The 18179-nt window shown below is 45.8% G+C and overlaps 1 protein-coding gene across 1 annotated transcript in view; it reads left to right on the top strand.

Annotated features, from left to right (window-relative positions):
• The window catches only part of LOC126252542 (ATP-dependent translocase ABCB1-like), a 152477-nt gene that overhangs the window by 114133 nt on the left and 20165 nt on the right, over positions 1-18179 (top strand). Inside the window, exon 13 of the mRNA XM_049953439.1 lies at positions 1766-1969. Coding sequence (XP_049809396.1) covers positions 1766-1969 — 204 coding nt within the window. The remainder of the gene's footprint in view (positions 1-1765; positions 1970-18179) is intronic.

Raw genomic sequence — 18179 nt, 5'->3', positions numbered from 1 at the left:
CGATGTCATGCTTGCATTGAGACTGATGGCCGTCAATTTCAGCACATTTCGTAAGATACAGTACAAATGATACGTTCATTGTGTCAATGATAGTATTTGCAGTTAACTAATGTAAATAGAAAAGACCTCAGTAACGTGATTTTATTCCTATTATCATCTTAAGCAGGCTTCTCCGATTCCAGGTTCCCTACCTCAAATTATTGAGTGGAGCATCCTCTATGTTCTGTTAAATTTTTGCTCGCTTTTACCGAAACATCTTGTTCAGTCACAACTAGCAGTGTTGATGCTGTATATTTCTTCCAGAGAAATACAAGACTCCTTCTTCCTTTCCTTTCTTTAGAGTTATCCCCTGTTCTTTCGTAAAGTACAAGCTATCGACACTCGCTCGTTATGGTTTCAGCAATAAATTACGAGGGCACGGCCAAAAACTGGCGACCAGACCCAGCGAAAGCGTTATATCAAGAACATTTTGTTTACGTTTCTAAAGAGGAGACGTCCTCGCTACAGGTCGATCTCCTACTCGTCCTAAGGTCTGCTTTCCCAAACGGCGCCCCTTTACTGCCTAAGGAAGGAACTAATAGTTCCGAAACCTAGAAAAGTTTCGTTTACTTTCGTATGCGCCTCTCAGCTGCTCTAATAATTTCACCTCCTAAAAGTATGTAGTGGCCAGTATTATGTCTCAAAGCATTTTTTTCCTGTGTTGTTACATATCACACAATAATGTATGTAAAGTGTGAACTTGACATATGTCGTGACCCGACGAAACTACTTTCGTCCGGCCGGCCATAACTGTACCGAGCGAGGTGGCGCAGTGGTAGAACACTGGACTCGCATTCGGGAGGACGACGGTTCAATCCCGAGTCCGGCCATCCTGATTTAGGTTTTCCGTGATTTCCCTAAATCGCTCCAGGCAAATGCTGGGATGGTTCCTTTGAAAGGGCACGGCCGACTTCCTTCCCTAATCCGATGAGACCGATGACCTCACTGTTTGGTCTCCCCCCCAAACAATCCAATCCAATCCAATCCATAACTGTAGGTTCTTTGATTGCTCTGGGAGAAGGCTAATCAAACAAGAACACATGAATTATTACCTAAAAGAATAAAAGATTTACTTAAGTTTGCCCAAACGGCCGTTGTGGCCAAGCGGTTCTAGGCGCTTCAGTCCGGAACCGCGCGACTGCTACGGTCGCAGGTTCGAATCCTGCCTCGGGCATGGATGTGTGTGATGTCCTTAGGATAGTTAGGTTTAAGTAGTTCTAAGTTCTAGGGGACTGATGAACACAGATGTTAAGTCCCATAGTGCTCAGAGCCATTTGAACCCAATCATCGATCCCTGGGCTTACACACAACTTAAACTAACTTGAACTAACTTACACTAAGGACAACACACACACCCATGCCCAAGGGAGGACTCGAACCTCCATCGGGGGTAGCCGCGCGAACCGTGGCAAGGCGCCCTAGATCGCACGGCTACCGCGCGGGGCGCAAAGTATTCGTTGCCGAAAAAAGACTCGGTGAGAGGGCGCTGTGTCAATTACTCCATACGTGATTGTGTTTCTTTCTCTGTAACATTCAATGGGTGTGCGCATTTGCTAACCTGACTCTTCCTCATAATACGATGGGCAAAATCGAGGCAGCTACGGAGTAATAAGTAACATCAAGATTTCCATGTTTTACCCTTTTTCATTCATTGCGTGCTGAATAATAAATGTATGATTGCTTTTGACCAGTTGAACGAGCAAGTAAATAAGTTTGTGTTCTGCAGGCTACAGGCCAGCCTATCAGCTCCATGGTGCAGGCGCTGGCGACGCTGGTGCTCTCTGTCGGAGTCTGCCTGTACTACGAGTGGCGACTGGGGTTGATGGCGGTCGCCTTCATGCCCGTCCTCATGGCGTCCGACCACTACGATGCCCGCGTAGAGGAGGCCGGGGACGAGTGCATTCGGAAATCCGTAGAGAAAGCCACCAAGGTGCCTGTCCCATCCTGTCGAGCCGCATCTAATTTCACTTCTACGACAGAATCGTCTGTCTAATTTACACTACTACAGCATAAGTATAAAGAACTTCTTGTTGTACAGCATGAGCAGTAGTTCAGAGATATTTAGCTGCCATGCCAGTATCAGAGAATATAATCCATCGGCAGTGGAATCTGGAGCACAGCATAAACAAAAAAGAATGTATACAATGACGATAATATAGAATATTTTGTACACACTAAAATAGAAAGATAACATTATTATATACTGTACACATCTGCATCAAATGACATGTCTGCCGATGGTAAAATCCTCCTGCTGGTTAAGAACGATTTTGAACTAGTAAATATGGAACCCCACCGTTATCTAAACTCAAAATATAGCTCTATACATAACCAAAACCATGTGACTACAGTACAGTGATCAGCCAGAACATTATGACCACCAACGGACTATCGATATAAACCTGTCCAGGCGATAGCACCGCCACTTGGTAAGGTTAAAATGGCTCTGAGCACTATGAGACTTAACATCTGAGGTCATCAGTCCCCTAGACTTAGAACTACTTAAACCTAACTAACCTAAGGACATCACACACAACCATGCTCGAGCCAGGTTTCGAAACTGCGACTGTAGCAGCAGCACTGTTCCAAACTGAAGCGCCTAGAACCGCTCGGCCACAGCGGCCGGCACTTGGTAAGGAATGAGAGGTAGTCAGACACACAGATGGTGAACGTAGTATCTGTGAGTGTGCTGTCTGTGTGTGGGATGGGGAAGGTGTTCAGTCTATCCGAGTTTGACCGAAGGCAGGTTCTGATGGCCCAAGAGCTTGGCACGAACGTTTTGGAAACAGCACAACTTGTCGGTTATTCGAGGAGTGCTGTGGTGAGTGTTTTCAACATGTGAGGAAACCATGTCCAAATGTCATGGAATTCGATAGCTACCCCTAATCACAGATTCTGAACGTTGGAGGCAGGGCAGACTGGTTGAACAGGACATGTGGCGACCTGTGGTGGAACTAACATCGGAGCTTAATGTCGGCAGAGTAAAAGTGTGTGTGAACACAAAGTGCACCGAACACTCCTAACAATGGGACTCTGCAGCCGACGACCCATGAATTTACCAATGTTAACACCATGATATTGGCAACTACATCTGAAATGGGCACATGACTACTGGCACTGCACGTTGAAGCAGTGGCTGAGTGTTGCATTGTCTGATAAATCCTGATACCTTCTTCATCATGTCGATGGCAGGGCGCGAATCCATCGTCTTCCAGGTGAACAGCTCCTTGACATCTCTACTGCGGGGTGGAGACAAGCTGGCGGCGGCTCCATTATGCGCTGGGTAACATTCACAGAAGAAACAGGAGTCGATTTAGAAGAGATATGGGATTCAGTATTAGAATCAGAATTTAAAAGAACTTTGGAGGACTTAGGATCAAATAAGACACAAGGTATAGATAACATTCCATCAGAATTTCTAAAATCATTGGGCGAAGTGGCAACGAAACGACTATTCACGTTGGTGTGTAGAATGTATGACTCTGGCAACATACCATCTGACTTTCGGAAGAGCATCAGCCACACAATTACGAAGACGGCAAGAGTTGGCAACTGCGAGAATTACCACACAATTAGCTTAACAGCTCATGCATCCAAGTTGCTTACAAGAATAATATATAGAAGAATGGAAAATAAAATGGAGGATGCGCTAGATGACGATCAGTTTGACTTTAGGAAAGGCAAAAGCACGAGAGAGGCAATTCTGACGTTGCGGTTAATAGTGAAAGCAAGACTAAGGAAAAATCAATACATATTCATAGAATTTCTCGACCCGAAAAAGCGTTAGACAATGTAAAATGGTGCAAGATGTTCAAAATTCTGAGAAAAGTAGTAATACGCTATTGGGAGAGACGGGTCATATACAATATGTACAAGAGCCAAGAGGGAGTAACAAGAGTGGACGACCAAGAACGATGTGCCCGTATTAAAAAGAGTGTAAGGCAGGGACGTAGCCTTTCGCATATACGGGTTATTCTGTACATCAAGGAAGCAATGATGGAAATAAAAGAAAGGTTCAGGAGTGGAACTAAAATTCAAGGTGAAATGATATCATTGATACGATTCGCTGATGACATTGCTATCCTGAGTGAAAATGAAGAAGAATTACATAATCTGCTGAACGGAATGAACAGTCTAATAAGTAAATAGTATGGCTTGAGAGTAAATCAAAGAAAGACGACGGTAATGAGAAGTAGTAGAAACGAGAACATCTAGAAACCTAAAATCAGGATTTATGGTCACGAAGTAGAAAAAGTTAAGGAATTCTGCTACCTAGGCAGTAAAATAAACAATGACGGACAGAGCAAGGAGGACATCAAAAGCAGACTAGCAAAAAGGATATTCCTGGCCGAGAGAAGTCTACTAATATCAAATATCGGCCTTAATTTGAGGAAGAAATTTCTGAGAATGCACGTCTGGAGTACAGAATTGTATGGTAGTGAAACATGAACTGTGAGAAAACCGTAACGGAAGAGAATCGAAGCATTTGAGATGTAGTTCTACAGACGAATGTTGAAAATTAGGTGGACTGATAAGGTAAGGAATGATGAGGTTCTGCGCAGAAACGGAGAGGAAAGGAATATGTGGAAAACACTGATAAGAAAAAGGGGCTGGATGATAGGACATCTGTTAAGACACGAGAGAATTAGTTCCATGGTACTACAGGGAGTTGTAGAGGTCAAAAACTGTAGAAGAAGACAGAGGTGGGAATACATCCAACAAATAATTGAGGACGTAGGTTGCAAGTGCTACTCTGAGATGAAGAGATTAGCACAGGAGAGGAATTCGTGGCGGGACGCATCAAACCAGTCAGAAGACTGATGACAAACAAAGAAAAAGCATCACTTGGGCATCCATGGCTCCAGCGTCCAAGGCACCATGACAGCCTAGGAGTGTAGACACGTACACCCCTTCATGACGATCATGTTTCCCGACGGCAGGTCGCAAGACCAGGAGTGTGATGAAGTTGTTGGAGGAGCACGGAAGCGAGTTACAGCTGGTGTGCTGTCCCTCCAGCTTGCCAAATTTAAACCCGATCCAACACATTTGGCATGTGAGTGAACGTGGCGTCAGAGCTCATCGGCTCCCTCCCTGTAGTTTACGGGAATTAGGTGACTTGTGTATGCAGATGTGGTGTGTTAGCTCCCTGCAGCGACTTAGCAAGCCCTCGTTGCTTCCATGCCACGATGCGTCGCCGCTGTTATCTGTGTCAAAGTTGGACGTACTGGATATTAGGTACGTGGTCATAATGTTCTGGCTGATCAGTGTGGTGTCCATTATATCTAAGCAACTCTAAGGCAGGCCTGTGCAAGCAGTGCTCCGTTAGTACGAGCGATCCAGCAGCGTTCCTGCCTGTAGGTCATGGGGTATGACAATGTGGATTTAGAGATTTGCACATGGAACCAATACCTTGTTTGCTGGTTCGATCAGAGCGATCATTACGCGCCCAACAAGAAACCAACTGTTGATAGGATCATCACCCGTGCTCCACCCATGGCTTGTGGACTTGTCAAGCAGATCTAAGACTCGTGTAAATTGACCCAATATTCATGGCTTGTATTTCTTTTTGTTTTAGTATCTTTTTAATTTCATTGATGGGTGCTTCCTTTTTGGGTGAGTACAAGCAAAGAATAAGTAAAACTGGGGTTAATATGGACCGATATCATTGATCTAGTAGGTAGTTATTACTCATGAATGATTTTGATTTTGTAAGAAACGACATGCAGAACTCACTTACAAGGACCTTTGTTTCCTCATTCCGTGATCTATTGCCTGACAAATTCAGTTACCTATCTGAGTTCATGGGGAAGTGATCTTTCTCTAAGTAGCTCCTGCAGAAAGGGATACAAAAACGACCGAAAGGCTTATTAGCTTGAGTTTCTGTATTGCACGGAGGTTGTTAAGTACCTCCAAAGCAGGTCTGCTGGGCCTACTGGTGACGTAGGGTCCGGAGAAAATGTAAGTGACATGAAACTGGTAAGCATAGTAGTTGGTTCTAAACGACAATCAATGGTGGAGGCTATACCTGAAGATGGGTTCGAATATAGTTATATAATTGAGAAGTAGAGTAAAGCAGTACACTTGGTCGATATGGCTACATGATTTGCCTAGTTTCTAAAAAACCACATGGGAAAAAGAAAGAGTGATAGATCCCCGAAGGAGAGGGAATTGGGGTAGAGATTTTTTTTTTTTTTTGTATCGGGGAAGAGCTGTCATAAAAGTGAAGGTAAGGGAAACAATTCTGACAATGGACTGATGAGTATGGACGGATGAAGTGGGTGGAAGAGAACCGAATAACGGTTTAGAGCCGTAATACGTCTTTAAAAGTGGAATAATGAAAACGATTGTCGTCTCATTTGTGAGGTAGTACTAAATAACTGCATGTGTCTTGTATAAGGTCTATTGTATTTTATCGAAAGCAGTTAAAAAGATATATGACGGTAGTATCTGTTCCCGAAAGAACAGTTACCGTGGATGACCATGCAGCTTTGCTAGAAATGAAATAATCAAATGGACACCCTAGCTGCAAACAGGCGTTGATGTACTTCATTGGGGACATGTTGAAAACGTGTGCCCCGACCGGGACTCGAACCCGGAATCTCCTGCTTACATGGCAGACGCTCTATCCATCTTTTTTTATTATTTTTTTCTTTTCTTTTTTATATATTTTTTCTTTTTTTGTTTTTTTTAATTTTTTTTTCTTTTTTTTACCAGGAACAGGGAAATTAACAAAAGATCTTTATTGGTACAAACTGAAATACAACAGAAATGCCATCCTACCGGAGAAAATAACACAAGACATTATACTCGTACAAGGTGAGCAATTTTTTGTTTTGTTTTTATGAACAAGGTGTAGGAAAAAAAGAATAATAATACTGATGTCATCTAAGAGGTGTGAAGCAATATACAGTGGAGTGAGGGAAAAACCAGTGTGTTCTGGTATATTGCATAAAAGAGAGGAGGCGCGTGTCCATGCGTCTACTCCACTGTGGGTTACAATATAGAAAGTAGCGCTGGGAGTCTCAGATGTCAGCGGGGGGGGGGGGGGGGGGGGGGGGGGCGGGAGTGTTGTCGGCGTGTGGCACCATCCAACTGAGCGGGGGTGACGTAAAGATCGCATGTAGGTAATTGGCGAAGAAGGCGCGGTAGCGTGGTCGGTGTTCGACATGACTGTGGGCGGTTTGTAGGTACTGCCAGAAATAAAGGCGTGATTTGTCGCCATCGTTATACATGTAGGTGATCGTTCATCCCTTGACCCATATAATCGCATGATTTTTGGCGGCGGGGAAATAAGTATTCTCAGGATGGATAAAAGTCCATGGGTCAATCGAGTCCGGCGGAACGCAGAGGTAACAGGCAACGAACTGTCGGGCTAGTTTCCAAACGTCACTGGTGGCAGCACAAGTCAGTTGATGGACATCGTCATCCACGAGGTGGTAAATGGAACAAAGTGGTGAGTCCATCAGTCCGATGGCGTGAAGGCGATGATTTGTGGCGAATTTTTCATTTGCGACTTGGTACCATGTTGCCCGGACGTTGGAGGGAAGAAAAGGCTGGTGGATATGACGCCAAACCGTGGGCCACCGCTTGGCCGGATGTCTGAGTTCGATATTGTTTCTGGATATGGATCGAAGCAGTGGGGTGTAAAAATCTTTAGGTCGAGGAGAACGCGTGGTCGGTAAGTGTGTGTGAGCATAACTGAAGTCGACGATGAAATCAGAAATGTGCGTCAGATGGTGCTTGACGTGTCCGACTGGTACTGGTGGTGTTATGGTCGCGGGCACAAGAATTTTAAGCAAACTGCGCGTAAGAGAGGTGCCACCGTGCCACTGCTTGTGCATGGTGGACATGTACAAGGACGCCGCTCGGAGTCGCACATTGACAAGGCCGAGGCCTCCCGCTCGCATGGGAAGGGTGAGCGTGTCGTAGCGGACCTTAAAGAGCGTACCGGCCGTAAGGAAGTATCCGAAGGCAGCCTGGAGGCTGCGTCCAATAGTTAATGGCAGCGGGAGGACCTGTGCGATGTGGACCATTCTGGACGCCACATGTTGATTGAGGTATTGGACACGTTGTAAGGAATCGAGTCGTCGGAGAAGATTTTGTCGCACCGTCGTGCGGATAGTTTGGAGTGCACGCCGAAAATTGATGGCAGTGGAGCGGCGCACGGTGGAGGTGAAAATGATACCAAGGTATCGTAGTTTTTGTACACACGGGAGAGGTGCTAAGTCGTTGTGTGAGAGGCCGCGGCCAATGGGCATCGCCGCGTATTTAGCCACATTCATGTTACTGCCCGCTGCAGCGCCGTACGTTGATATCAAATCAAGTATCGTGTGTGTTTCACTCCGTGAGCGGATCAAGAGGAGGAGGTCGTCCGCATACGCACGACATCGAAAACTGTGCTGTCGCAAAGTGAGACCAGAAAGGTGGCTCGTCAGACTCCCGATGAGTGGCTCCAGGCTTATGGCATAGAGTAGGGTCGAAAGTGGGCAGCCTTGCCGTACGGAACGCCGGATTGCCACTGGTCCCACCACACGGCCATTAACCTGAATCAGCGATTCGGCGGTGCCGTACAGGCGCCTGATAACGTCGATAAAGGCTGGTGGAAAACCCATGCGGTTCATCACCGAGAACAGAAAAGGATGCCGCACTTTGTCGAATGCGCTGTCAAAATCAATGGCAACCACTGCGGCGCGGAGTCTGCACGCCGCTGCCAGTGCAATTAAATCGCGACATTCTCCTGTGGCCGTTTGTATATTAACTGAGCCGCCCGGAGTTGTCTGTTCCGGGGAGAGAATGCTAGGCAGGACCTTGCGGCATCGCGTTGCCAGTAGACGTGTAAAAATTTTATAATCTGCGTTAAGCAGAGTCAGGGAACGGTAATGTGCTGTCGTCACACCTGGTGTCGGTTTGTGGATGGGTATAATAATTCCCGTGACGAAGGACGGCGGTACGGCGTTCCCCATCGTCAGCAGTTCATGAAACATCGTTCTCCACCGTGACGCCATTAGTGTGAGGAAAGCGCGATAAAATTCTATCGGCAATCCGTCGACACCAGGTGACTTATTCAGAGGGCCTTTTTTGATTGCATCGTGGACTTCGTCACGCGTAATTGGCTCCATCATTTCGTCCGCTTCGTCGTTGGTGAGGGTGCGAGTTACGTGTGGTAACACAGACTCCTCAGCGTGGTTGTCGGTAGTCTCCTCCTGGTACATTGTGCGGTAGTGGTCGACAAAGGCACTGACGATTTCAGCTTGGCAAGTGGCGTGCTGGCCGTGACAAGTGTTGATCTCGGTGATGAGTTGTTGTCGTCGATGTTTCCTATCGGAGGCGATGTGATGCATGGTGGGATGTTCTTGTTCCGCCGAATCTTGACATCGGGTTCGCACTATAGCCCCCTGCAGTCTACGGCGTGTCAACGTTACAATTTGCGCCTTAATCCTGCTGCGTTCCCTCTGGGTGTGGGGGTGGGCGTTTGGGCGTCAAGGTCGCGGAGAACGGCGTAGAAATAGTCGGCAGTGTGCCGGCGCCACGCAGCTACTTCCTTTCCATACTGAATCAAAGTACGTCGAATGGCAGGTTTGGCACATTCCAGCCACCAGGTCAAGGTCGTGCAGTATGTAGGTAAGCGACGTTCACAGGTAGCCCATGTCTCGGTAACACATTGAAGACATTCGGGATCATGAAGGTGGGTGGTGTTTAGCTTCCACGGTGCACGACTACGCCAGACCACTTGCTTGGGGAAGAGAATGTTGCAGATGTAGGCACAGTGGTGCGAAAAGGCCAGGGGCCAAGGTTCTGCACCTTGGACTGCAGGTGTGAGTTCCCGAGATACGTAAATTCTATCAAGGCGGCTCGCGGAGTGACTCGTCTGGTAAGTATATCCAGGCGCGTCGGCGTGCCGAACTTCCCAAGTGTCGCGGAGCAACAGATCGCGGACGACAAGACGCAGTTCTTGACAGGTGTTGTAGTGGGGCACTTGATCTTTGGGGTGCAAGACACAATTAAAATCACCCCCAAGCAAGTAATGGTCGCAGCGTCCAAGAAACAAAGGAGCGATTTCTTCTGAATAGAAGAGTGCCCTGTCGCGTCTGCGGGTGGAGCCTGACGGAGCGTAAATGTTGACGATACGCGTCCCCATGACGGTGACGGCCATGCCTCTGGCAGATGGAAGGTATGTGATATCGGCCACTGGAATGCCTTCTCTGGCGTAGATGGCTACGCCGCGTCCCAGGTGGTCACCAGGAGAAGGATAAGTGTTATATCCCGCGACGTCTGGAAGTGTGGCCAAGTGTACTTCCTGTAGTAGTGCGATATCGACGTCCGACGCCCATATCATCTCTCGCAGCAGTTGAAGTTTCACGGGTGAGCTAATGGTGTTAGTGTTGATCGTCGCTATTCGGTAGGTTTGGAGCCGTACCCCGCCGTGGAGGGGAACTCCACCGGCAGAGGATGAAGAGGGGCGAGGCAACGGTGAGTCGTGCCGTACGCCACCTGACGGCGTTATCAGCGGCGTAACGATTCTTCCGTCTGGGGTAACTCTGTCCCCAGCGTGTGGTCCGGGTCCTCATCGACGTCCTCACTCCACACCATTGAAGGCGTTGTCGTTGTGATGGTCGTACGTTCCACGTCGGTCGTAGGGGCGGAGGACGTCTCGGCGGCAGTCGCAGCGGTGGAGTCCATTGGTTCAGGAGCACCTGGGCGAGCCAGTAGAGTAGGCATCGACACAGCCACAGTCTGCGTCATGTTGTCGTCATTCGTATCGTCGTGTAGGTTCTCCGAGGCCTCGTCGGGTCGGACGGCCTCTGGAGCATCAGGGGGAGGTGATCCGTCTCGTTCCGAGACCGTATGGCGCCTCCTCTTGCGCCTCTTAGGTGAACGTTGTTTGCGGGTTCGTCCCTCCGTGTCGGAAGACGGAAGGGAGTCGCGTCGCTCTGAGAGGAAGGTCGTCGCGGGAACGTCAAATGAAGAGGCGTCCATATGGTCGGGCGGGTGGGGGTCGGAAGTCGTCGCTGTTGGTAGTGGCGCCGGAGTAGCAGCAGACTGAGAGCGCGACGTGTTGGCCCCGGCGGTATCCGTAGCAGCTGGAAGAGGCACCGGTACATGGTCCGACATGCGGCGGCCGGTGGGAGGAGAAGAGAGCGCCGATGCGTAGGTGATCGGTAAAACCGTCGTCGGAGCCGGAGGTGCCACGGAAGCGGCTGGCAATTGGGTGATTCGTCGCTGAAGACACTCAGATCTGAGGTGGCCTTCTTTGCTGCACCCGGAACAGGTTGTGGGTTGGCCGTCGTATATGACAACCGCGCGGCACCCGCTAATTTGCAGGTAAGATGGCACGTGGCGATGGAGATCGATGGTGATCTGCCGTACACCGTTAAGAACGGGGTACGTTTGGAATTGCGCCCAGCGTTCGGCAGTGTGGCCATGTACAGTGCCATATGGGCGGAAAGCCGCGATAACGTCCTCCGCCGGGAGCTCGAACGGGAGGTCGAAAACTCGTATGGTGCGCATTCCTAAGCCGGCGTGGTCGACAGTGACCGCTCCGACGTTGCCGTCGGCGTGGCAAAAGCGTAATCCATGGTTGGTGTCACGAAGTATTCTTTCACATACTGCGTCACTGACGACTTTGACGTACACCGTACTGCTTAATATTGAGAAATGGATGCCCAAGATGTCGGAAGCTGGGATCTTAGCAACGTCGCGTAGGAAGCGTTCCACTTCCAAGGCCCTTGGTCGTGCATAGTCGTTGCAGAAGGTGAATCGTAATGTTGATTTTCTAAAACGGTTGGCCATGGTTCTAATGCACGTAAGCGACACGTAAATGACGGCCGCGGAAATGTAAACAACAGCGAGCGCGCGCTCCGCAGGCGGAAACAACAACACGTCCGCACTGCACAGCGGCGAAAGCCGGACTGCCATCTGAGCCACCGAGGACACAGAGGATAGTGCGTCTCACGGGGAGCGTGCAAGGGATAAGTCCCTGCAGACGCACTATCCTCTGTGCCCGCGGTGACTAAGATGGATAGAGCGTCTGCCATGTAAGCAGGAGATCCCGGGTTCGAGTCTCGGTCGGGGCACACATTTTCAACGTGTCCCCAATGAAGTACATCAACGCCTATTTGCAGCTAGGGTGTCCATTTAATTATCATTTCATTTCTAGCAAAGCTCCATGGTCATCCACGGTAACTGTTCTTTCGGGAACAGATACTACCGTCATATATAGTTAAAATATGGCTTCCCGGCCATTGACCTTCTTGTGCGAAAGCACACGCTATGCCCGAACTCGTACGGGACTTGGTAGATTAATCTGCCACGAATAATGAGTATGATGGGCAAACATCTATTAGGCGTAGTACGAATGTATTGGTGTGGACATGTTGGGAATGTGGATCTCACGGGGAGCGTGCAAGGGATAAGTCCCTGCAGACGCACTATCCTCTGTGCCCGCAGTGGCTAAGATGGATAGAGCGTCTGCCATGTAAGCAGGAGATCCCGGGTTCGAGTCCCGGTCGGGGCACACATTTTCAACATGTCCCCAATGAAGTACATCAACGCCCATTTGCAGCTAGGGTGTCCATTTAATTATCATTTCAGTTAAAAAGAAGATGACCATAGTAAATCATGGGCTGTATGCCACAGTACCAGTGTGGCAAAGAAATAGTTTTGAATTTGAACTCATAGAGTACACCAAGATCTCCTTTAGTAAATACATTCAAGCAGCAGAGCACGCAACATACAAGATTTTTACAAAATATTCGTCATAACGGGCATGACTACATTAGGCTGTATGCCGACAAATGTCTTCCTCATGTTTCTGGGTCGCATGATCGGTAAAATATAAATGGCACTCGTAGAGCATGTGCCTTCCACCAACCATTGTTCGTAGCTTGCGCTGGATTTAACTATATACGTAAATGTAAATCTCGGACAATTTTAATTTTGTATAGGTTTCCAATTTGATGCAAGCGTTTGACGAAGTTCTGAAGACATCAACAGTAAAATACAAAAAGTGGAGTATTTTCTATGTACTCTACAGAAACCAGACAACAGTTACAAGAGTCAGAGAATGAAAGCAGTAGTTTAGAAGACTTACGTAGGTAGCTTACCCTCAGTGCCACACAGTCTGTATTTTTAGCAATCCGTAAAGGAAATTAATGAGATATCTGAAAAGGGAATTGAAGTTCAGGTTGATTAAATAAAAAAAATGTAAGTTTTCTGATGACAGTAATTCTGTCAGAATGGCTAGTGTCTTGAGGAAAGGATGTAAGATAAACACCAACAATCGTAAAATAAAGGTAATCAAATGTATGTGAACTAAACCAGGCGATGCAAAGGGCAGTAGACTAGGAAATGAAACAGTGAGATGTTTCGATATCTCGGTTAAAAGTTACTGACTTTGACCGAAGCAGACAGTGCATAGAACGCAGACTGTTGTTGTTGTGGTCTTCAGTCCTGAGACTGGTTTGATGCAGCTCTCCATGCCACTCTATCCTGTGCAAGCCTCTTCATCTCCCAGTACCTACTGCAACCTACATCCTTCTGAATCTGCTTAGTGTATTGATCTCTTGGTCTCCCTCTACGATTTTTACCCTCCACGCTGCCCTCCAATGCTAAATTTGTGATCCCTTGATGCCTCAAAACATGTCCTACCAACCGATCCCTTCTTCTAGTCAAGTTGCGCCACAAACTTCTCTTCTCCCCAATCCTATTCAATACCTCCTCATTAGTTACGTGATCTACCCACCTTATCTTCAGCATTCTTCTGTAGCACCACATTTCGAAAGCTTCTATTCTCTTCTTGTCCAAACTATTTATCGTCCATGTTTCACTTCCATACATGGCTACCCTCCATACAAATACTTTCAGAAACGACTTCCTGACACTTAAATCTATACTCGATGTTAACAAATTTCTCTTCTTCAGAAACAATTTCCTTGCCATTGCCAGTCTACATTTTATATCCTCTCTACTTCGACCATCATCAGTTATTTTGCTCCCCAAGTAGCAAAACTCCTTTACTACTTTAAGTGACTCATTTTCTAATCTAATTCCCTCAGCATCACCCGACTTAGTTAGACTACATACCAATATCCTCCTTTTGCTTTTGTTGATGTTCATCTTATATCCTCATTTCAAGACACTGTCCATTCCGTTCAACTGCTCTTCCTAGTCCTTTGCAGTCTCTGACAGAATTACAATGTCATCGGCGAACCTCAAAGTTTTTACTTCTTCTCCATGAATTTTAATACCTACTCCGAATTTTTCTTTTGTTTCCTTTACTGCTTGCTCAATATACAGATTGAATAACATCGGGGAGAGGCTACAACCCTGTCTTACTCCCTTCCCAACCACTGCTTCCCTTTCATGTCCCTCGACTATTATAACTGCCATCTGGTTTCTGTACAAATTGTAAATAGCCTTTCGCTCCTTGTATTTTACCCCTGCCACCTTCAGAATTTGAAAGAGGGTATTCCAGTTAACGTTGTCAAAAGCTTTCTCTAAGTCTACAAATGCTAGAAACGTAGGTTTGCCTTTTCTTAATCTTTCTTCTAAGATAAGTCGTAAGGCCAGTATTGCCTCACGTGCTCCAACACCTCCACGGAATGCAAACTGATCCTCCCCGAGGTCCGCTTCTACCAGTTTTTCTATTCGTCTGTAAAGAATTCGCGTTAGTATTTTGCAGCTGTGACTTAATAAACTGATAGTTCGGTAATTTTCACATCTGTCAACACCTGCTTTCTTTGGGATTGGAATTATTATATTCTTCTTGAAGTCTGTGGGTATTTCGCCTGTCTCATACATCTTGCTCGCCAGATGGTAGAGTTTTGTCATGACTGGCTCTCCCAAGGCCATCAGTAGTTCTAATGGAATGTTGTCTACTCCCGGGGCCTTGTTTCGACTCAGGTCTTTCATTGCTCTGTCAAACTCTTCACGCAGTATCTTATCTCCAATTTCATCTTCATCTACATCCTCTTCCATTTCCATAATATTGTCCTCATCTGCATCGCCCTTGTATAAACCCTCTATATACTCCTTCCACCTTTCTGCCTTCCCTTCTTTGCTTAGAACTGGGTTGCCATCTGAGCTCTTGATATTCATACAAGTGGTTCTCTTCTCTCCAAAGGTCTCTTTAATTTTCCTGTAGGCAGTATCTATCTTACCCCTAGTGAGAGAAGCCTCTACATCCTTACATTTGTCCTCTAGCCATCCCTGCTTAGCCATTTTGCACTTCCTGTAGATCTCATTTTTGAGACGTATGTATTCCTTTTTGCCTGCTCCATTTACTGCATTTTTATATTTTCTCCTTTCATCAATTAAATTCAATATTTCTTCTGTTGCCCAAGGATTTCTATTAGCCCTCGTCTTTTTACCTACTTGATCCTCTGCTGCCTTCACTACTTCATCCCTCAGAGCTACCCATTCTTCTTCTACAGTATTTCTTTCCCCCATTCCTGTCAATTGTTCCCTTATGCTCTCCATGAAACTCTCTACAACCTCTGGTTCTTTCAGTTTATCCAGGTCCCATCTCCTTAAATTCCCACCTTTTTGCAGTTTCTTCAGTTTCAATCTGCAGTTCATAACCAATAGATTGTGGTCAGAATCCACATCTGCCCCTGGAAATGTCTTACAATTTAAAACCTGGTTCCTAAATCTCTGTCTTACCATTATATAATCTATCTCATACCTTTTAGTATCTCCAGGATTCTTCCAGGTATACAACCTTCTTTTATGATTCTTGAACCAAGTGTTAGCTATGATTAAGTTATGCTCTGTGCAAAATTCTACAAGGCGGCTTCCTCTTTCATTTCTTCCCCTCAATCCATATTCACCTACTATGTTTCCTTCTCTTCATTTACCTACTATCGAATTCCAGTCACCCATGACTATTAAATTTTCGTCTCCCTTCACCACCTGAATAATTTCTTTTATCTCATCATACATTTCATCAATCTCTTCGTCATCTGCGGAGCTACTTGGCATATAAACTTGTACTACTGTGGCAGGCGTGGGCTTCTTATCTGTCTTGGCCACAATAATGAGTTCACTATTCTGATTGTAGTAGCTTACCCGCACTCCTATTTTTTACTGATTATTAAACCTACTCCAGCATTACCCCTATTTGATTTTGTATTTATAACCTTGCACTCACCTGACCGGAAGTCTTGTTCCTCCTGCCACCGAACTTCACTAATTCCCACTATATCTAACTTTAACTTATCCATTTCCCTTTTTAAATTTTCTAATGTACCTGCCCGATTAAGGGATCTGACATTCCACGCTCCGATCCGTAGAATGCCAGTTTTCTTTCTCCTGATAACGACGTCCTATTGAGTAGTCCCCGCCCGGAGACCCGAATGGGGGACTATTTTACCTCCGGAATATTTTACCCAAGAGGACGCCATCATCATTTAATCATACAGTAAAGAGACTAGCAACGGGAAAAGAAGCATTTCTGAATGGAAAATTTCTTAACATCGAAAGTAAATATAAGTATTAGTTAGTCTTTTCTGAAGGTATCTGTCTGAAGTGATCCCTGTTCGGAAGTGAAACGCGGAAGATAAACATATCAGACCACGATAGAACAGAAACTTTTGATATCTTGTGCTACAGAAAAACATTGAAAATTAGATGGATAGGCTATGTAACCAATGAGGAGACAGCGAACAGAACTGGTGAGAAAAGAAAATTGTGGCACAGCTTGCCTATAAGACGGGGTCAGTTGACTTGACGAAACTGAAGCGTCAAGAAATAGTTAATTTGGTGAAGGAACAAAACGTGTGCATGTGCGTGGGGGTGAAGGATACACCTTACAAACGGAGACAGAGTTTTAAGAACATGAAATAGTTTCAAATGGATGTTTATTGCAGTTGTTGAGCAGAGATTAAGAGATTTGCACAGGATTAGAAAAGAGAACTACATGAAGAAAGCCTTGGAACTGAAGACCACATCAATACACATCGATAAAAACTAGAAAAAGAAAAATGTTCAAATTGAACTGGATATGAATATATTTCATTCGAATATTATTTACGTCATAGACTGCATATAGTCAGTGTCATACAGCTTAATGAAAAACAGGTCTTAGAAAATTTCATACCCTTTGTAGCGTCCTCCTTGCTACAACGAAGCGGACTACAACTGTCAAGAGACAGTGTTTAGTTTCCACTTCGATTCGCTATCTTTTGATTTCTGGGTCATGATGTGGGTCGTAGTATCTTACCATTTCGTTGGTTATACAATCTCTTTCTCATGGTTACTTCTCTCTTGGCAGTCCTCTCCGAGAGGCAGGTATGGTGGTCAAATCCGGAATCTTTTTCGAATGGTGAGATCACATGACACTTCTTCGAGCTGCAGGCCACATGTCCTGTGAATACACATTGTGTGTTTTTGATTGAATTTTCTCATTTTGTGATGACCGCAGCAGCGATCTGTTTTACTTGCTAAAAATATTCAACGGCCAGGATCGCATAAATATTTCTTGATTTAAAACTATTGGTTTCTATAAACTTTGCTGTCATCCTCAGGTCTTCAAAAATCTTTTTGTTATGAAACGTGTTCATTTTACGTTTGACCTCACGCCAATATGTCACGTAGTAAAAATCAGCACATTGTAAAAGGTTTGTCACAACTAAAATATTTAAAAACATAAAGTACCTTGTACAAATGGCCAGGAAGATATATTTATGTGATCTTGGGTGTTTATAGCGTGTGTGTTTTTAATGCAGTAGTTTCCATTGACTTATGTATCCTCATACCGTTGATCATTGCCAAACGTCTCGCCTTTTAAGGGCAGTTTCCGAGCGCAAGAGCAGCAAATAGTACTCCTTCGCTATCTTTGACAAGGCGATAGACACAACGAGGCTGTCTGCCTGTAAGTATTCAGCCCAAATTGTAGAAGGTCTTTACTTATAATTTAACGACTGACTGTACTCTAACCTGGGACCCAGGACTTTTTTTTTACTAGGCGAAGACACTACCCTTAAACCAAGGATCTAAGTAAAATATTGAATGTTGTTGTTGTTGTTGTTGTGGGCTTCAGTACAGAGGCTGGTTTGATGCAGCTCTCCATGCTACTCTATCCTGTGCAAGCTTCTTCATCTCCCAGTACCTACTGCAACCTACATCCTTCTGAATGTGCTTAG

Source organism: Schistocerca nitens, chromosome 4, assembly GCF_023898315.1.
Source record: "Schistocerca nitens isolate TAMUIC-IGC-003100 chromosome 4, iqSchNite1.1, whole genome shotgun sequence".
Classification (NCBI taxonomy): Eukaryota; Metazoa; Arthropoda; class Insecta; order Orthoptera; family Acrididae; genus Schistocerca; species Schistocerca nitens.
The sequence above is the reverse complement of the archived record's forward strand: the minus strand, read 5'-3'. Positions and strand labels throughout refer to the sequence as shown.